Source organism: Felis catus, chromosome C1, assembly GCF_018350175.1.
Source record: "Felis catus isolate Fca126 chromosome C1, F.catus_Fca126_mat1.0, whole genome shotgun sequence".
Lineage (NCBI taxonomy): Eukaryota > Metazoa > Chordata > Mammalia > Carnivora > Felidae > Felis > Felis catus.
The window spans coordinates 220729588-220746376 of record NC_058375.1 but is presented as its reverse complement, the minus strand read 5'-3'; the positions used below and the strand labels follow the sequence as shown (position 1 = coordinate 220746376).

The following is a 16789-nucleotide window of genomic DNA, read 5'->3' as shown; positions in this document are numbered from 1 at the left end:
CACGGGGCGGATGGCCTCCGGTCATCCCCGTGACCCCAGCGGCCTCCAGACGTCCCCCACGACCCCAGCACACTCAACCGTGCCGGCCGGCACCTGGGTGAGTGACGGGGGCCGAGCCAGGCCGACCCCTGCCCTACACAAGGTCACGGGCTGTGGGTGTCCACCTCCACTTGAGGCCCTCCTCCAGGGGGCTCTTAGGACCGGTGAGGATGTGGAGGCACGGGTGCAGCTGTGATCGAGTAGAGCCGAGGCTGCATGTTCCGGAAGTCTTAGGAGAAGCTAAGGGCGCCTGGGCAGAAACCCCAAGTAAGGGGGCAGTTAAGGGCCAGAGGGCCAGAGGGGGCCAAGCCAAGAACAGGGAAGGGTCGGGGTGCAGAGGCCACGCTCGGATATGCATCTGAGGCCCCCAGACTCTCAGCACATGTGGAAGCCCGTGTGCCTACGTCGTGACCTTCAGTCTTCCCAGGTCAGGCCCTGGCTGTGTGCTCCAGTCATGTTGGTGCCTTAATCTCTGTGGCTCTGATCACAAGTCACGAGTAATAAGCCCTGTGGGTCATGGGGGTTGCCCTGGCGGTGTGGGGGGTGCGGTATTTTGCAGGTGCGAGATCTGGGGCAGGGTGTATGGTGACAGGGCCCCTACACACTGTTTTCCAGCCCTGGGGAGGCCCTAGGCAAGGAACTGCCCCCAAGCAACCCCCATGAGGGCACAGTCAGGGGCCAGACTCTTCCGCCGCCCACCCTACACACAGTGAGGACAGATGACCGACGATTCTTTATTGAGTGTCCACCTGCCAGGGGCCCGTGGGGGTTGCGGCTCATTTGGGAGGTGCCGTGGGTCCTGAGCCCACGTGGTCCGCTTCCAGGAGGTGCCGCTCGAAAGGAGAAGGACTTCCTGGGGCCGGGACGGCAGCCTTCCTGCCCCCCGGGGGCCCTGACCGACAGCAGAGTCTGTTTGCTCCTGGTGCCTCCGGCCGGCCCCTCCGGGAGGGCGGGACACAGGCAGCCAGGTCACAGCTTGTTTCGGGAGCAGCGCTGCAGAGCCTCCTGTAGGGCCTGGATCACTCGGTCCACGTTCTCCCGGGTGGCGTTGCAGCCCAGCAGGCCGATGCGAAGCACCTGCAGGGGTGGGGGAGGGTCCGGGGCAGATGTGAGCCCCACCCTGAGTGAGGTCTAGGCAGAGCCAGGTCCCCCCCCACCCCGGCACCGAGAGCTTCCCCCAGTCATACAGGGAGCCCCCCTCCCTCCCAGACCCGGGCAGGGGTGGCTCTCTTCCCCCCGCACGCACAGAGCTCCAGAAGGAAGGTCAGGATGACGGTCAGTTACAGGTCACTCAGAATCGCCCACTCAGTGGGCACAGCCAGACCCAGGCCTGGCGCCTTCAGCCTGGTCTGCCCGCTCAGAGGGAAGGACATTCTGGGTGGAATCGGAGGGGCCACACCCCACAACCTCACCAGGCTGGGGTGCGAAAGGGGGCAGGAGAATTCATTCGCCCAGCTCCCCCTGCAAAACCCCTGGGGTTCAGAGAAGGATGTTCCCGTGTGGGTGCCCCTGCCGTCCTGGGGAACCGATGACCGCCGACCTCGGCCTGGGCCTGGCGCATGTGGTGCTCCATGTGGGGGTGGAGAATGTAACTTCCGTGGCAGGCGTGGCCAGCCCTCACCCCTGGCCACTCAGAGCAACAGCTGGCCCCTTACCTTCCCCATCGAGGGCCCAAGGCCGCCGGTGATCTCGATGTCAAAATGGTCCATGACATAGTTGACGATGTCCCTCCAGTCGTAGCCAGCGGGCACGGCCACGGTGGTGACAGTGGGCAGCCGGAGTGCCTGCGGGACAGGCCCAACTCAGCCTCCTCCACGACAGCCTACGGCCAGCACCACCTGACCTGGCCCGGCCAGCCCTGGTCTCAGGCCCCAGAAGGGCGGGCAGAGATGGGGGAGGGCACGGAGGGAGGCAGAAGGGGCCCAAAGACACGGGGGTCACCATCTCTCCTGTTTCCTACTGAAACCTGGACTGGCTGGCTAGTCGAGCGGACCCTCCGCCCTCCACCCCCGCCTGGCTGGACTGCCGGGGCTCCGGTGGCCGTGGGTGTCTTCCGGCTCAGAGATCGCCCATCATTACTTTAGGCGGGGAGGCTGTCGGGGAGAGTGGGGTCACTGAGCTAAGCATCCTAAGATCAGAGGCCAGGCCACTGTGACCGTAAAAATGACCGCCCAGGTGAGCCCAGGAATCTGTGTCCATTCAGAGGGGGCTGGGTAGGAGCTCTCCCCTCCCCCACACCCTCCGCCTCTCCCCTCTCTACCCTGCCCCTGCCCCCGCCCCCTGCCCTCTGCTCTCTGCCTTCCACCCCCCTCCCACTATCCCCCACCCCCTACCCCCCACCCCCCGCCCCCCCCCCTTCCACCCGCCCCCTGTCCCCCACCCCTTGTCACCCACCTCCTGCCCCCTACCCTCTGCTCTCTGCCTTCCACCCCCCTGCCCCCTATCCCCCACCCCCTGTCCCCCCCACCCCCCCATCCCCACCCCCTTCCACCCGCTCCCTGCCCCCCACCCTTGGCCCCCACCTCCTGCCCCCTGCCCTCTGCTCTCTGCCCTCCACCCCCTGCCCCCTGCTCTCTGCCTTCCACCCCCCTGCTCCCTATCCCCCACCCCCTGCCCCCCCACCCCCTGCCCCCACCCCCTTCCACCCACCCCCTGCCCCCCACCCCTTGTCCCCCACCTCCTGCCCCCTGCCCTCTGCTCTCTGCCCTCCACCCCTCTGCCCCCTGCCACCCACCCCCTGCTCCCCGCCCTCTGCCCCCTACCCCCTGTCCCCCACCCCCTGCCCCCTGCCCTCTGCCCTCCTTACTGGATCCTTCACGAACAGCTGCAGGCCCAGCCCCTGCAGGCGCCCATGCAGATATGCCGTCACCTCCCGGTGCTGCCGCCAGCTATTCTCCAGGCCCTGGGAGGGGAGAGGACACCCAGTGGGCAGGGCAGGGGAGGGCAGGGTGGGGTCCCTCCTTCGGTGGCGAGAGAGGGGAAACTGTGTCTCATCCATAGTGGGGGCAGCTTCAGATTACGGAGGGGCTCCTCTCCTAGCCTGGACTCTGATCCCCCTAGAGACCCCTGAGTCCCCAGATTCGGGGCCCCGGTTCTGCCCCAGGGGCCAGACCTGGAGCCACCTCGGGGCAGTGGAAATAGTCTGGGCCTGGGGGAGCAAGTGGGGGGCCCAGCCACGGGTTGGAGCCTTGTGGCCCCCGGACGGTGTGAGGTGGGATCACCTTGCTGCAAGTGGGACGCTGGCCAGGGGAGAGAAAGGGGCTTCTGAGTCACACGCTGTCCTGTCTCCTGTCTTCCCCGTGCACGGACCCCACAATCCGCTGTCCTCACCCCTCTCAGCCACACGCCCCCATGGTGCACGGCCAGCCTGGGTGCCGGTGACACCCCCCAGCTCACGGGACTCCTCAGCTCCTGCTGGCCGGGCCCTGGGGTGCCGGCTCCATGAGCAGGCACGGAAGGGCACACAAGGCCCACACAGCGTGCAGCCTCCTGGGGAGGCCGGCCACTCATGGCGCTCTTCCCGCCTCTGGGCTGCTGGCTGCAGGCTTCCTGGGAGACACCGGGATGACCCCAGCTATGCTGGGGGCAGTGTCTCCTGTCCTCTGTCCCGCAGGGCCCACACACTCTGTGCCCCGAGAACGTGGTCATTGCACCGGACAAAGACACTCTCCTGGTCACACCCACGTGTCCCCGCTTGGCCCCTGCCCCACCCCGGGAGCTGGAGGGGGCTGCGGGAAAGTGCTCTGTCCCCCCCACAGGACCCCTCTGCCCGCAGCCGGCCCTCCCACCCCTCTCCCCACACTCCTGCACGCAGCCCACCCTCTGCTGCAACGCCCCCTCTCTCTGCTGCTCCGTGGACCCGTTCTTCCTTCGGTGCAGGCCAGGCCCACCCGGTAGACCGCCCGGCACTTAGAATCCCTCCCATCTGTGTCCTCAGAAGGGCTTGAGGGAGTCAGGAGAAGGGGCCTCTGAGAGGCCACCAGCCTCGGCACGGAGACTCCAGGGAGCTGAGAATGCTTCCCTAGGGGTCCTGCACCCGCCGAGTCCCTGCTCCACGCGGCTCTCCGCCCCACTCCCCTCACCTGTTCTGCTATGAGGGCCAGACTCTCTCTCAGGCTGTACAGGCTGACGACAGGGGTTGTGTGATGGTATCTGGAAGACAGGAGGGGACTTGGTCCAGTGTCACCGGGTGGGGGGTGGCCAGGCCCCCTGACAACGGGTCTAGCCACTTCCCAGGGGGCTGCTGTCTGGCTTGGGGGTACGGACTCAGCTGGAGAGGCAGCTAGGGCTGGGGAGAGCGAGGCTCAGGGCAGGGACACTGGCCCGATCGCCTAGGGCTGGCTCCCCACCCAGCCTGTCCTTCCCGAGAAGCTGCTGTGCCCACTGAGTAGGGCACACTTCCTGGTCCCCTAATCCCTGTGTGGGTTACAGCGAAAGCCTTTTCACAAGGAGCCCCTGGCTGAGCCCCTCTTTTTGAGAGGCGGGTAAGCCGAGGCCCAGGAATGGGAAGGTGTCTCAGGGCCAGGCCCAGAGCGTCCAGAGGTTCCCTGGGTCTGGGAGGACGGGGCCCGGGGCAAGGGTGGTAGGGGCTGTGTTGCTGGACCTGATCTCCCAGGCCAGGGAGGGGTGGGCGAACCGAGTGGGGGCATCGATGGCCTGACTCTGGTGAGTCCTGCGGCTACAGCTGGGGCGTGGGCCCCGGACCCAGGGTGTAAAGCTGACGAGAAGCTGGGTGCAGAGAGAGGTCACCCCCACGCCCCGCCACCAGATATGGCCTTGGCCCCGGCCCTGCGGTCCTCACATCCTGGGCTTGCCGTCACAGCCCCAGATGTTGGCCAGCCACTTCATGTCCAGGTAGAAGGAGACGGGCTTCGTCTTCCGAGTGTAAATCTTATTTCTGGGAAGGAAGGAGCAGCGTGAGTGCCCGCCTGTCTGGCTGGAGCGCCTGGGGGTGGCCTCGGCAGGCTAGCCTGCTCCGGGGAAGCGAGCCAGAGGGGCAGGTGCCCCCAGGACCCCTGTGTTTGTGCTCAGGCCCAGGTCGGGTGTGTGTCTTCCCAGCCGCTGCACCTCGGGGGGCCAGGCATGGTTGGGGACCTTGGCTCCTCTCCTTCCAGGCCCCGGGAATGCAGCCGATCTTGAAGCTTTAAATACACCTGTTCTCCAGACGGGCGTGACAGACAGGGCCTCTACCCGAGCTCCATACTCAGACCACCAGCCGCTTCCTGGACCTTCCCGCAGGCGGTCAGACTTCCCACGGCCACAGACGACCCCTGACCCCATCCGAGACTGTCTCGGTGCCGCATCCCTGGGTCCTCCCCCATCCCGGCCTGGCCTGGCTCAGGGGCTGGACACTGGGGACCGGGGGCACCGGGGCTGCTGGACAAAGGTGGTCCACACCCGCCCCGTCGAGCAGCGCGTGCGTCAGCTCCTGGGCGCTGAGCCGAGGGTGGAGGCATGGGAGACAGGCACTGGACCCCCAGTCCTTGGCTCGAGGCTGGGGAACTTCCAGAATGCCAGGCCCTGCACCCTCACACACAAGCCCAGGCTCCATGAGGAGAATCTTCTGGAGGCCAGACTGGCCAGGCCACCAGCCTCACACCGGGACCTCACCGTGCCCTGGCTACCCCCTGCCCTATGAACTCAGAGCTTGGGCACATCTGTCCAGGGTGGGCACCTGTCCAGGGTGGGTGGTGGACAGGTCAGAGGTGTCTCTGAGCACAGCCCCTGAGCCCTCCCTCTCTTGCTCTGACCTCCCGCTTCAGGGGCCTTCCGGCCTCACTGCACATCCACCTTAGGTCAGGGGCCCAGGAGTCACCCACTTGGCCTTGTCACTGAAGGAGATGAGCGAGGTCCCTGGAGGCGAGTTCAGGACCTTCTGGGAGCCAGAGTACAAAACGTCAATGCCTGTGGAGAGGAGAGGCGTGTGCTCCTGGGGGCCAAGCTCCGCCCCGGGTGGGATCATCGCGGGGGTGGGGGGGTGGGGAGGGTGCCCACCCAGACCAGACCCCAGCAAGTCGAACAGAAGTTTTGGGCAACCTGGGGACCTGCAGCACAAGTGCTGTGTGAAGCAGGCTGGACGGTCTTGTAGGAGTGAGACCCTGACCAATGCGAAGTGACGCCCTCTCCACGTAGATGGAGTGAAATTGCAGGCCACCCGCCTACGGTCGGCTCGGGTGGAGGAACCCACGCGTGGCGTCAGTGTTGTGAGCGAGCGTGTGGCAGAACACAGGACGAAACAGGTGTTCTTGCCACATCAGGCGGCCGCTGAACCGTCGCGAAAACCGACAAGGTCACCACCTGAGATTTACGCTCTAGGTGGCTGTGAAGGGTCTTGGCAAAGCACAGGGTTCACGTCTACCGCCTTGCAGGCCCTGCAGCCGGGGCCTGAGGGAGCTGTGTGCACACGTCCCCAGCGGCCTTGTCTGTGCAGGAGCGCCCTCTGCAGTTTACTCCTGAAAGCGTCAACCCAGAAGGAGCCCAGAGGCCTACTGACAGGAAAAGGGTGAGCCTGGCGTATTCATGCAAATGCAATCCTGCGAACTGAAACTGACGGGTAAGGGCCTCGAACGCCCCGAGCGAGCGGCGTTCGCCGACACTTCCCTGAGGTCCACACCCTCCACTGAGGACGGGGAGGCAGGGACAGGGACGGTGCGGAGGGCGTCCCGGGTTCCAACCCTGGCTTCTCGGGGCTGCACTGTCACCTGGGATCTGGGCTGGAGCCTCCTCCCTGGCACCACGGGGACCGCCAGCCCGGGAGGCGCAGTGTGGGCATTCCGGGGACAGCCCTGTCCCCTCCCCGAGCCCTTCCTTTCAGAGCAAGGCTCTGAGGGTCAGCCCAGAAATCTCCCTTTTGACGGCCCAGAGCGCCCTGATAAGAAAAGATTCTGGAAGAAGCTTGCCCGATGGAGCGGGGGAGGGGTGGCTGTGGCCAGGCCCCACCCCCTGTGGATCGGGACTTTCTTCTGGGAGGAAACGCTGGGCCCGGAAGGCTTCTCCAGGCTGGCCGGCAAGGCGACCCTGGAAACAGTGCTCGCTGCGTGTGACAGGCTGGTGGGGACCCTGAGGCCCGGCCTGACTGACAGGGGCCCTGACACTTCTCCCATCCAGCCCTGAGGGGCTCTGAGTGCGGCTCCAGACGCTGGGGGAGCTTCTCCACCTGCTCCCCGCAACGGGTCCGCAGAGACGCTGGGGTATTGACTACTCCACGGGCAGGTCCTGCCTCGGCGAGGAGACGAGCGTCCCCTGGGGTCCTAATCCGACGGGTGCGCTGCCCGCGGGCTTGTAGGCACTGCCTCAGGAGTCTTCCCCCCCAGGGCCCTCTGCACCCTCCGGGCAGTGGTGGGGAGGGTGGCCGGGTGCAGGGGACACGCCTTACCTTGCTGGTCCATGTAGATGGGGGTCCCGCACAGGGATGCCACCGAGTCCACCAGGAGCAGGCAGTTGTACCTGGGGGCACAGGGCAGGACAGTGAGGCAGGAGAGGCTTCCTGGAGGGGCCGTGAAAGCCCGCACGGAAGCGTGGAGGAATTTTGGCCTCCCCCAGGGCGCCTCCTCCTGGAGGTTGAGACCTGCTGTGGACGGGCGTTGACACCCGCCCCTCAGCCCGCCCTGGTTCCCACACAGAGCCCGTCCTGGGGGTCTGGGAGTCGCGAGGGCCCGCCCCGGCGGCGTGTGGTCCTGGGGGCGGCTGGGGCTCTGCGCACTCAGGCCCACAGGCCCGCGTGGGGCCCAGGGCTCAGGGACTGGTCCCTCTGGCAACAGCACGCTGGCCGTGTAGCCAGAGCCCAGAGGGGACAGAGTCCAGAAACAGCTGAGCTGGAAACTTTGACTCTCTTCCACCTCCACACTTTCTTAGGAAACGAGAGAGGCATGGGGCCGCCTGGCTGGCCCAGGCAGTAGATGTGTGGCTCTTAATCTCAGGGTCATGAGTTTGAGTCCCACGTTGGGCACCGAGATGACTTAAAAAATTCTTTTGGGGGCGCCTGGGTGGCGCAGTCGGTTAAGCGTCCGACTTCAGCCAGGTCACGATCTCGCGGTCCGTGAGTTCGAGCCCCGCGTCGGGCTCTGGGCTGATGGCTCGGAGCCTGGAGCCTGTTTCCGATTCTGTGTCTCCCTCTCTCTCTGCCCCTCCCCCGTTCATGCTCTGTCTCTCTCTGTCCCAAAAATAAATAAACGTTAAAATACTTTAAAAAAAAATTCTTTTGAAGCATAAAGAGTATCCCACGCTGGGCATGGAGGGGACAGGGGGGTGTCCTGAGGGTCCCAGCCCAGGCTTGGTTTACTGGACAAGACCCCGGGGGACGGGCTGTCCTGGCAGGGTGAGCCTGCCTGGCTGCGGAGAGCTCCCTCCTCCCATCCTGCGGTCAGCTCTCCAGAGCTGAATCCCACTCGACTGCACCCGAGGTCCGGCCAGCCCCTTGCCGCGGTGGGGAGGCTGGAGGAGGGTAGTGGAGGTGGGAGCACCTGGTCCTGCCCTCAGCTGGGTGGAGCCCACCCAGACGCAGTGCGGAGCGAGGAGGACCCCGGGACCGACTGCATCTCACTGTGCGTGACGGAGATGGGGGGAGCCGGGTCTCCCCTGCTGCCCCCTGGCCCGGAGGGGCCTGCCTGCACCCCCACGCCCAGCCGGACTCTGAGATGTGCTTGACTCCGCCCCCCGGCACCGCCCCCTGGGCCAGGCTCACCTGTGGCAGAGCTCCCCGTAGCCATCCAGGGGCTGCAGAACGCCGCTGGAGGACTCCCCCTGGGTCAGGAACAGCAGCACCGGCTTGTGCTGGGCCAGGGCCTGAGTGGGACGGATGTGCCAGCTGTGGGCACAGCCAGAGGGGGTGGGCGCCTCCCCGTGACCCCCAGCCCCTCCCAGGAAGACTTTCCCTGGCGAGGGCAGGGCAGGATCTGCCCTCCTAACACTCCTTTCCTCCCCGTGGATGGGACAGATCTGGGCGGCGGAAACTGGATGGGCCTCATGTGCTGAGCCCGCGTCTGGGCTCTGGGAGGTGGGCTGGTTCTGGGAGGAGAAGGACTCCCCCCTACCCCCACCCGAGACAGAGCCGGAATGGGCCCAGCCTCTCCTGCCTTGTCCTGTTGGGGCCCGGCGAGGTCAACTGAGTCCCCAGGGTCTTGGCTGGTTGGGACGGACCTTTCCCGACGGGGAGGGCTGGCATCCTGAGTGTCAGGGCGTCCTGCTCCCACCTCCTGCCTTCAGCCCCTCTCGCCCGGCCCACAGAACCGGGCTCCTGACTCAGTTTCCCTGCCAGGCAGCCTCCCTATCAGGCTTCCCACCAGCCCCGAAGTACTGGAACGATCCTCCTGTGTATGGTCACCTGCTCCGGGGAGAGCTGAGGGTCAGCCCCGGTCTCCCAGCCCGAGCCCCCTCGGCCAGCCGGCCTCCTCCCCTCCCTAGGGCCAACGTGCCCCACCCTACCTCTTCCAACTCTTGCAGAGTGTAGTGGTTTCCAGGGTCCTTGATCATTGGGTGCACTCGGGCTCCTGGGGGCGGGGGCAGCGTGAGAGGTAAGCACCCTCCACCCCGGTGTGGAGACCGGGGGTCTGTGCTGACCGCCCTGGCCCGCGGCCGCAGGGAAGAGGAAGTGGGGTGTGCTCAGGGAGCTGAGGCTCCGGGGGTGCGCGGGATGAGAGCGACCAGGCTCAGCTCCTTTGCCTCCGCCTCGGGCTAACCTCCCCGAGCCCAGCCGGGCTCCTCCCTCGGCCAGTAGACAAGCATTTGTACAAGGCCTAGGTGGGTGGGCCGCGCCTCAGCAGCGTGCGGTGATGGGCTGATGGAGCAACGGACGGACGAGTGAGGCTCTGGGAAGTAGGCCTTCGTCCCGCTCTCCCTCTCGGGCCCCTGCGCCCCCCTGCACAGCGGCTCCAGAGTCGGTGTGGAAGGAAGGAGGCCGTGGGACCACCGAGCTTCAGGGGGGGAGCCCAAGGCGGGGGTGCGGGTGGGAGCCAAGAAGGGTCTCGCCCGGGGTGCGCAGGGGTCAGGCAGGGCCTCTGGAACGGGGGAGCCTGTGAGGTCCGCTAGGGACCCTGGCCTCTGCCCGACGCCGCCTCCCCTTCAAAACTGGCGTGTGAACCGAAGGGGACGGGTGAGGGGTGGGGGGCTGTCCATTAACCAGGACCGAGTGCGGCCACGTGTGGAGCCGACCGTGCAGGATGTTTCCAAAGGCCACGATCAATCATTAAACCCGCTGCGCACTCCTGCTCTTGATTTCGGTCCCTCTTCAGAAAGTTTTACTCTGGAAGTGAACACCTCGTCGGTGCCTCTGTTTACTTGGCCGTCCTGAGAGGCGGCTGTTCCTGAGACCCTGGGAGGGGGTGTCAGCCTCCAGAACCCTGTTCTGTCACAGAGCAGAGGTGAAGCCCGGGGACCCTGGGGAGCTGCGGGGGCTGTCTCGGGTTTGTGTGGAAACCTGAGGCTTGCCCACATGCTCTGGAAACAGCTGTCCTCAGGCTCTGGGCGACTGGGAGACGGGGGTCTCTCCAGCACCCCAGCGCCCACTTGGAGGAGGCAGCAGCGGGCCTGGCGGCTGTGGGTGCGTGAAGGGGACGGGCACTTACCCGCGGAGGGGCCACGGTGGGCGTCTGGGGCGTGTGCGGTGGGTCTGCCGGGCGGGAGGCAGGTGGGAGGCCTTGGGGAAGGATGGCTCGAGGGCCCACACCCCACCCTCTGCCCCGTCTCTTACCGATGCGCTCCCCGATGTCCGCAGCCCGCTGCCCCCAGATGCCGTTGACCCCGACCAGGAAGGGGTCCCCTGGCTCCAAGATGTTGAACAGGGCGGCCTCCAGGGCGCAGTGCCCCGAGCCACTGATGGCCAGGGTGAGGGGGTTCTTGGTCTGGAACACGTACTGGATGCCTTGCTTGATATCATCCATTATCTGGGGGCCGTGGGCACGCAGGTCAGACCCTACGCCTCTGACCTCTCCCCCCTGAGGAGGACACTCAGGGCACCCACTGCCACCACCTACGTGGCCTACCTGGAACATCTCTTTGTGCATGTGCCCAATCATCTGCTTCCCCCCGGCCACCAGGACACGCGGAGCCAGGTTAGAAGGGCCCGGCCCCAGCAGCAGCCGGTTAGGAATGGACAGGGGCCTGAGCAGGGCCTCCGGAGGGGCCACCAGCAGCTGGCAGGTGGCCATGGTCCGTGCCCAACCGGCCACCTGGGGCCCCAGGGTCGCACTGGCCCTGGCCAGCGCTCGGAACATTTCCCAGCTGGCCTCGAGCTGGTGTCCGGAGGCCGGTCGATGGGCTCCCCCGCTGCACCCTCTCTGCCTTTTGTTGTTTGTCGCTGTTACCTGACCCTTTATCGACACTTCTCCTGCATGTCAGGGCCTGACAGCCAGGGTGTTGAACCCTCGGTCGGGGGAGGTTCCTTCAGAGTCCGGTCAATGAAAAACAGAGTTTGGCAAGCTGCCCTCTGCCCTCCGGCCCCTCCCAGCTCCTCAGCGGTCGGATGATGCCCGGCCCCAGCCAAGTGCATCCTGCTGGGCTCAGGGGTCCCCCGAGTTTTTCTTAAAGGACCAGAGAGCGGATATTTCAGACTTGGCAGGCCTTCTAGGCTGTGTTGCGGCCACTCGATCCTGCTGTGGCCATGCAAAAGTGGCTAGAGTGGTGTTGCTGTGTGCCAATAAAACTTTATTTACAAATACGAATCGTGGGCCAGATTTGGCCCAGGGACCACAGTTTGCTGACCTAAGGGAGAGGCTTAATTTGGAAAATATATATGCCCCGTCTGTATAGACACACACTCTCTCTCTCTCTCACACACACACGCACACGCACATATACCCACCGAGGGCACAGTCATTCCTGATCCTTTTAGAAATAAGGGTCTCCTCGGCCTCTCCACTCCCGACGGCCCTGACGTTTGGTGTTCACTCACGTACCCAAGGGCACATCTGTCTGGGAGTCCTCCGCTTGCTAAGTCGACAGGTGGTTGGAATAAATGCAACGCTCGACTACTTGCAGGAAAGGGAGCCAGGCCAGCCGGGCCAGAGGCACCCGTGCAGTGGAGCCCCAGGTGCCCTGGGAAGCCAGGAAAGGCCGGAGCCCGACCTGGTGCTCCCTGAGCAGCACCCATGCCTCGCATAGTTCTCGACGGGGCCTGGTGGGAGCATGTGGGTTCCTGCCGTGTTTAGGTCTCTGACGCCGTGGGCCTCGATCGCCGGGGACGACCGGGAAGCATCGGGGCTTCCGCAGGAGACTTCACAGCGACCGAGGAGGCGGCACCCTCCCCCTGGGGCCGGGCATGCGACCTCCCCGTGCCGGCTCGATCCCCGGCCCAGCAAAGTCCCTTCCTTCAGCTCTCGTGGATGTGTCTGGGTTTGTCTGGCATCCTGGGAGCCCCGGGGACCCAGAGACCCTGAGCCAGGCTGCACCTGAGCACCCGGGAACCTCCACAGCCTTCGGAAGCGGTGGTGGTCTGTCCATCCGACGGGCGAGGAAGCAGGCGCAGGAGCAGGCTCCACGCCCTGGGCAGAGAGCAGCCTGGGCGGCCCCAGGGAAGGTGTGGTCCCAGCCGGCCCGGGGCATGCCCGCCATGACAGTTGGCCTGGACTTCTCCAGCTCAGTGGGCCCTCCCTCTCCCCCTCCCCTCCCCTCCCCTCCTCTCCCTTTCCTCCCCCTCCCCTCCTCTCCTCTCCCTCTCCTTCTCTTCCTCCTTCCTTCCTTCCTTCCTTCCTTCCTTCCTTCCTTCCTTCCTTCTTTCCCTCCTTCCATTCCTTCCTTCCTTCTTTCCTCCCGCCCCCCTCCCCTCCCCTCCTTTCCCTCCCCCTTCCCTCTTTCCCCTCCCTCCTTCTCTCCCTCCCTCCCTCTACTCCCTCCCTCCTTCCTTCCCTCCCCTCCCTCCCCTTTGCCTCCTTCTCTCTCTCCCTCCTTCTCCCCCCCCTCCCCTCCTCTCCCTCCCCTCCTCTCCCTCCCCTCTTCCCTCCTTCCCTCCCTCCCTCCCTCCCCTCCTTCCCCTCTCCCAGAGCACTCACTCTCGACCAGGACCCATCCGGCTGCTCCAGCTGATGTAGTATCAGCAAGAGGAAAAGTAGAAGCCCTAATAGGTAGGGGAGGAGTGGGGACTAGAGGAGTCCTGGGTGCTGGGAGCCGAGAACCTGGAAGAGGGGAGACCCCAGGGGGCGGCCAGGAGAAGGTCAAAGTGGAGTGGGAAGCACTGGGGGCCTCGAGGATGGGGAAGGGTGCCGGTCCCAGGGCCAGGAGGGCAGTGAGGACCCAGGGGGAACCGCAGGGGCCGAAGGACAAAGGTGGGGGGTCTACGCAGCTGGAGGCCCGTGTCAGGAGGACGTGTGCAGACCCCCTAATGGAGCCGGCATTCTCAGGTCCTGCCCCACCATGGCACCTGCCCCACCACAGCCTGGTGAGCCTGCGTAGCCCTGGGCCCCGGGAGTCACGGTGCGGTGTCAGCCTGGCCCGGCCCTGGTGAACCCTTCCTCTGCCCTGAGCTGGTCAGACAGGACACACCGCACCGTGCGCCTTTCTGCCCGCTAAGAACAAGGACAGCATGCCCTCCCCGGGGCCGGGCACCCTCGGCTCAGCAGCTGCCCTGGCTCTTTCCCTTGGTGGCTGCACCCCTTCCTCTGGGCCCCCTTCCCTCCCGGCTGGGGGGCTGCACCACCCCCCCCCGTGTCCTCCAGGCACACACACCCCTTCGCTCCAGTCTAACACGTGCCTCTGTGCCTTGGCACGTGCTGTTCCCTCTGCCCGGAATGCTTGTCCCTTTCTTTGCTCAGCCCTGCTTGCTCTTCTCTTGGGCTGTGGCCAAGCCTCCCGTCCAGGGAGTCATCTCAGCCGCGTGGGGTCCCCCGGACGCCCTTCCACCGAGCCGTGTGCCGCATGCCAGCCGGGTCACGCGGTCCGGCCCGCCCCACCCCGGGGAAGGACCCCGCTTTGTGCGGTGCGGCATGCGGGAGGCAGGGGGAAGCCTGGGCCTGGGAGGACTGGCCGGTTCGTCCCGGCAGGTGGGTGGGTGGGCACAGGCCAGGAAGCCGGGGGGGGGGGGGGTGTGTTGTTCCCAAACAGGAAGAAACCCTGTGTCAGCGACACGGGGGCGGAGGGGGGAGCTGTTGCAATCCAGAGAGGCGTCGCCTCAGGCCAAGAGCCCATTGGGAGCCGAGGGAGCCTGTGACGACAACTGGCAGCCGGCCAGGCAACCGACCTCTGTCTCCGGAGCCCTGGAGATAAGGGCCACCTGGCCAGGTGCGCCTCGACCTCAGCTCGACACCAGACCAAGCGAGGCACCCAAGACCAAGGACAGCACCCACCCCGGAGAGTGTGCCGGTCAGCCAGGGCCTGGGGGGGGCGTGGAGTCCTCCCCCCGGCGCCTGGGCGGTCCTCCCTGGCCAGCGCCCCGTCGGCCCAGGCGGTCTCGTGTCTCCATTCGGCCGTGGGCCCCTCGGCTGCCGCCTGCCACGCCGTGAGACAGAGTCTGTGTTTTCACCTCCACTTTTCCACAGTGGACGTGAAAAGTGCAGGTGACTGCTTTTGCCCATGGGTCTGCTGCCCGCCGTGCCCCCGAGCTGCGTGAGGAAGGCAGGGCACGTGCCGTCTGTCCCCCGGCGCTCGAGGTGGACGGTGACCCGGTCTGTGGGCCACACGGGCCCGCTCCCCTCTGCCGGCCGCCCGCTCCTGCCCGGCGTCTCCAAGATGCTGTTTCTCAAACTACGGCTAGAGCCAGCCTGCTGGGACACCCCAGGCCAGGGAAGGCCATCAGAGGCCCTGTGCTCACCTTCCCACAGACAGCCCGCCGGGTCCCAGGAGGGGGCAGGGATTGGCCTGAAACCTCCGTCTCAGCCCGAGGGGCAGGACTGTCCCCAGCAGGGGCCGCCTGCTGTGAAGTGTGGCTTTCAGCTCGGCAGTGTCCAGCCCCAGGTGTCCGGGCCGTGACGGAGGGGTCTCTGCCCAGTATGTGTCGTACAGAGCCTGCCCCACTGAGAGGCCCCTGAGAAGACACTGTGTCCCTGGGTGACGGCTTAGTTGTGTGGCAAGAAGTGCCACAGGCCCGTCTTGACCGTCTGCTGGCGGTGCCCCCTGCCGCCCCATTGAGCTGCCTCCCCGGGGCACAGGGCGCCCTGGGGTGCGGGACACAGGGGTCCGAGAGTGAAGGACGTGCACCTGCGGGGCAGACCCGGGAGCCCAGCCCCGTGCGGCAGCGCTGAGACGTGGGGACGGCCCACGGGCTTCAGCCCTGCGCCCGAGAAGGCCGGGAAATTCGGCGGCCGCGGCTCCTCTCCCGGGCAGCCCACCGCGTCCTCACCGCTGCCCGCTTGTCTGAGCGCCGGCTCCCCAGGTCACCCCCGTCCCCATCTCTCTGCGCCTCCGAGGCTGCACACGGGCTCCGATGCTCTGCCCACCCTGGACCCCGGGCTCTCCCTGATTTCCCCCCAAAACACCACCCACTTCCCGTGCTGCCCCTGGTCAGCCTGAGCGTGCTGGGTGAAGCACCCCTTCCGGGGTAAGGAGGGGGACGCATGGGGGTGCCCCGAGGGTATGGGCACAGCCTCTAGGTTCTGGAAGGGCTCAGGAGTTAGAATTTCATGGATTCGTCTGTTCCCCAGGCTGCACCGAGCTGGGTGAGGTTGGGGGAGCAGGGGTAGGGCCCAGCTGTGCCCTCCGGGGATCCACTGCTGGTTCTCAGAGAGAGAAGCCTCCTGGCCCCATCCTCAGGACCCTTGGGGGCCCCGCCACAGGGCTGTGAACAGGCTCAGGGTGGGGCTCAGAGAGGAGGGGCCAGGCCCTCTCCCCTGGAGGTGGGGGGCCCGGGCAGGTATCTGGAGTCACCTGCAGCCTGATCAGTGTCCTCGTCCAGTGTCCTCATCCATAAGTCAGGGAAAGCACCAAGGGCCACAGGGACCAGGGGAGACCAGGGTGCCAATTACTACAGAGCCTCTGGGCCCCCATCACACTCCTCTGACTCCGGGACTCAGACTTTTAGGGATTTAAGGCTTCCATGAGCCTGAGAGATATGCCTACGTCAGGACGACCCAGCAGCACTCTCCCGTCTGAGATGAGCAGAATCCAGGCCAAAGTCGGGGGACGCCGCTGGGGCTGGCCCCACTGCCCTGTGCCGCACCAAGGCTGCCACTCCCACTGCTGGAAAATTCTGCCCTGGTGCCAGGGAAACAGATCCCAGTGGTTTCTGGCTGTCGTAGATTGGATGGGGTCCTCCCCAAATATATGTGCTAGTCCTGGTGAATGTGACTTATAACAGGGTCACTGCAGATGTGATCAGGTTAAGATGAGGCCACACTGGAGTAGGGGGGACCGCAATCCAATGGTTGCTGTCCTCACAAGGAGGGGGACGTTTGGGCACAGACACGGAAGAGGCCACGTGACAACGGAGGCAGAGATGGGAGTGATGGGGCCACAAGCCACGGACTGCCAGCAGCAGAGACGCTGGAAGATGTACGTGGGCAGGAACCTCTCCTACACTGGCCTCCAGGACAGAGACAATAAACTGTCATGTCTGAGCCTCCCCGTTTGAGGTCATCCGTTACGGCAGACCCAGGGCACCCACACATCGTGTCCAGGAAAGGGTTGACCAGCAGGCCCCGCTGCCCTCCTCGGGAACGCCCGCCCGCCAGGTGGCCCGCGACTGGAACTCATGGATGAGAGGACCTCGCTGCCCCCTGACGTCCGTGCGGTCTGTGCGGCGTGGTTCGGGCTGAGCACCCGCTTCCGCCCGGGCATCCGGAATCTACGCCAGGCCCGGGGGGCCCCGTGCCCAGCCCCCGATTAAAAC

At 65.9% G+C, this 16789-nt stretch overlaps 1 protein-coding gene across 1 annotated transcript; it reads right to left on the bottom strand.

Moving 5' to 3' along the window:
* Positions 1 to 759: 759 nt before the first annotated feature.
* AGXT (alanine--glyoxylate and serine--pyruvate aminotransferase) lies at positions 760 to 11363 on the bottom strand. The gene is given in 11 exon segments (NM_001042566.1): positions 760 to 1116; positions 1695 to 1823; positions 2846 to 2941; positions 4122 to 4191; positions 4841 to 4936; positions 5859 to 5943; positions 7415 to 7485; positions 8723 to 8823; positions 9463 to 9527; positions 10727 to 10919; positions 11019 to 11363. Coding segments are annotated over 11 exon segments (1245 nt in total). The 5' UTR covers positions 11250 to 11363; the 3' UTR covers positions 760 to 1008.
* Between the last annotated feature and the right edge of the window lie 5426 nt (positions 11364 to 16789).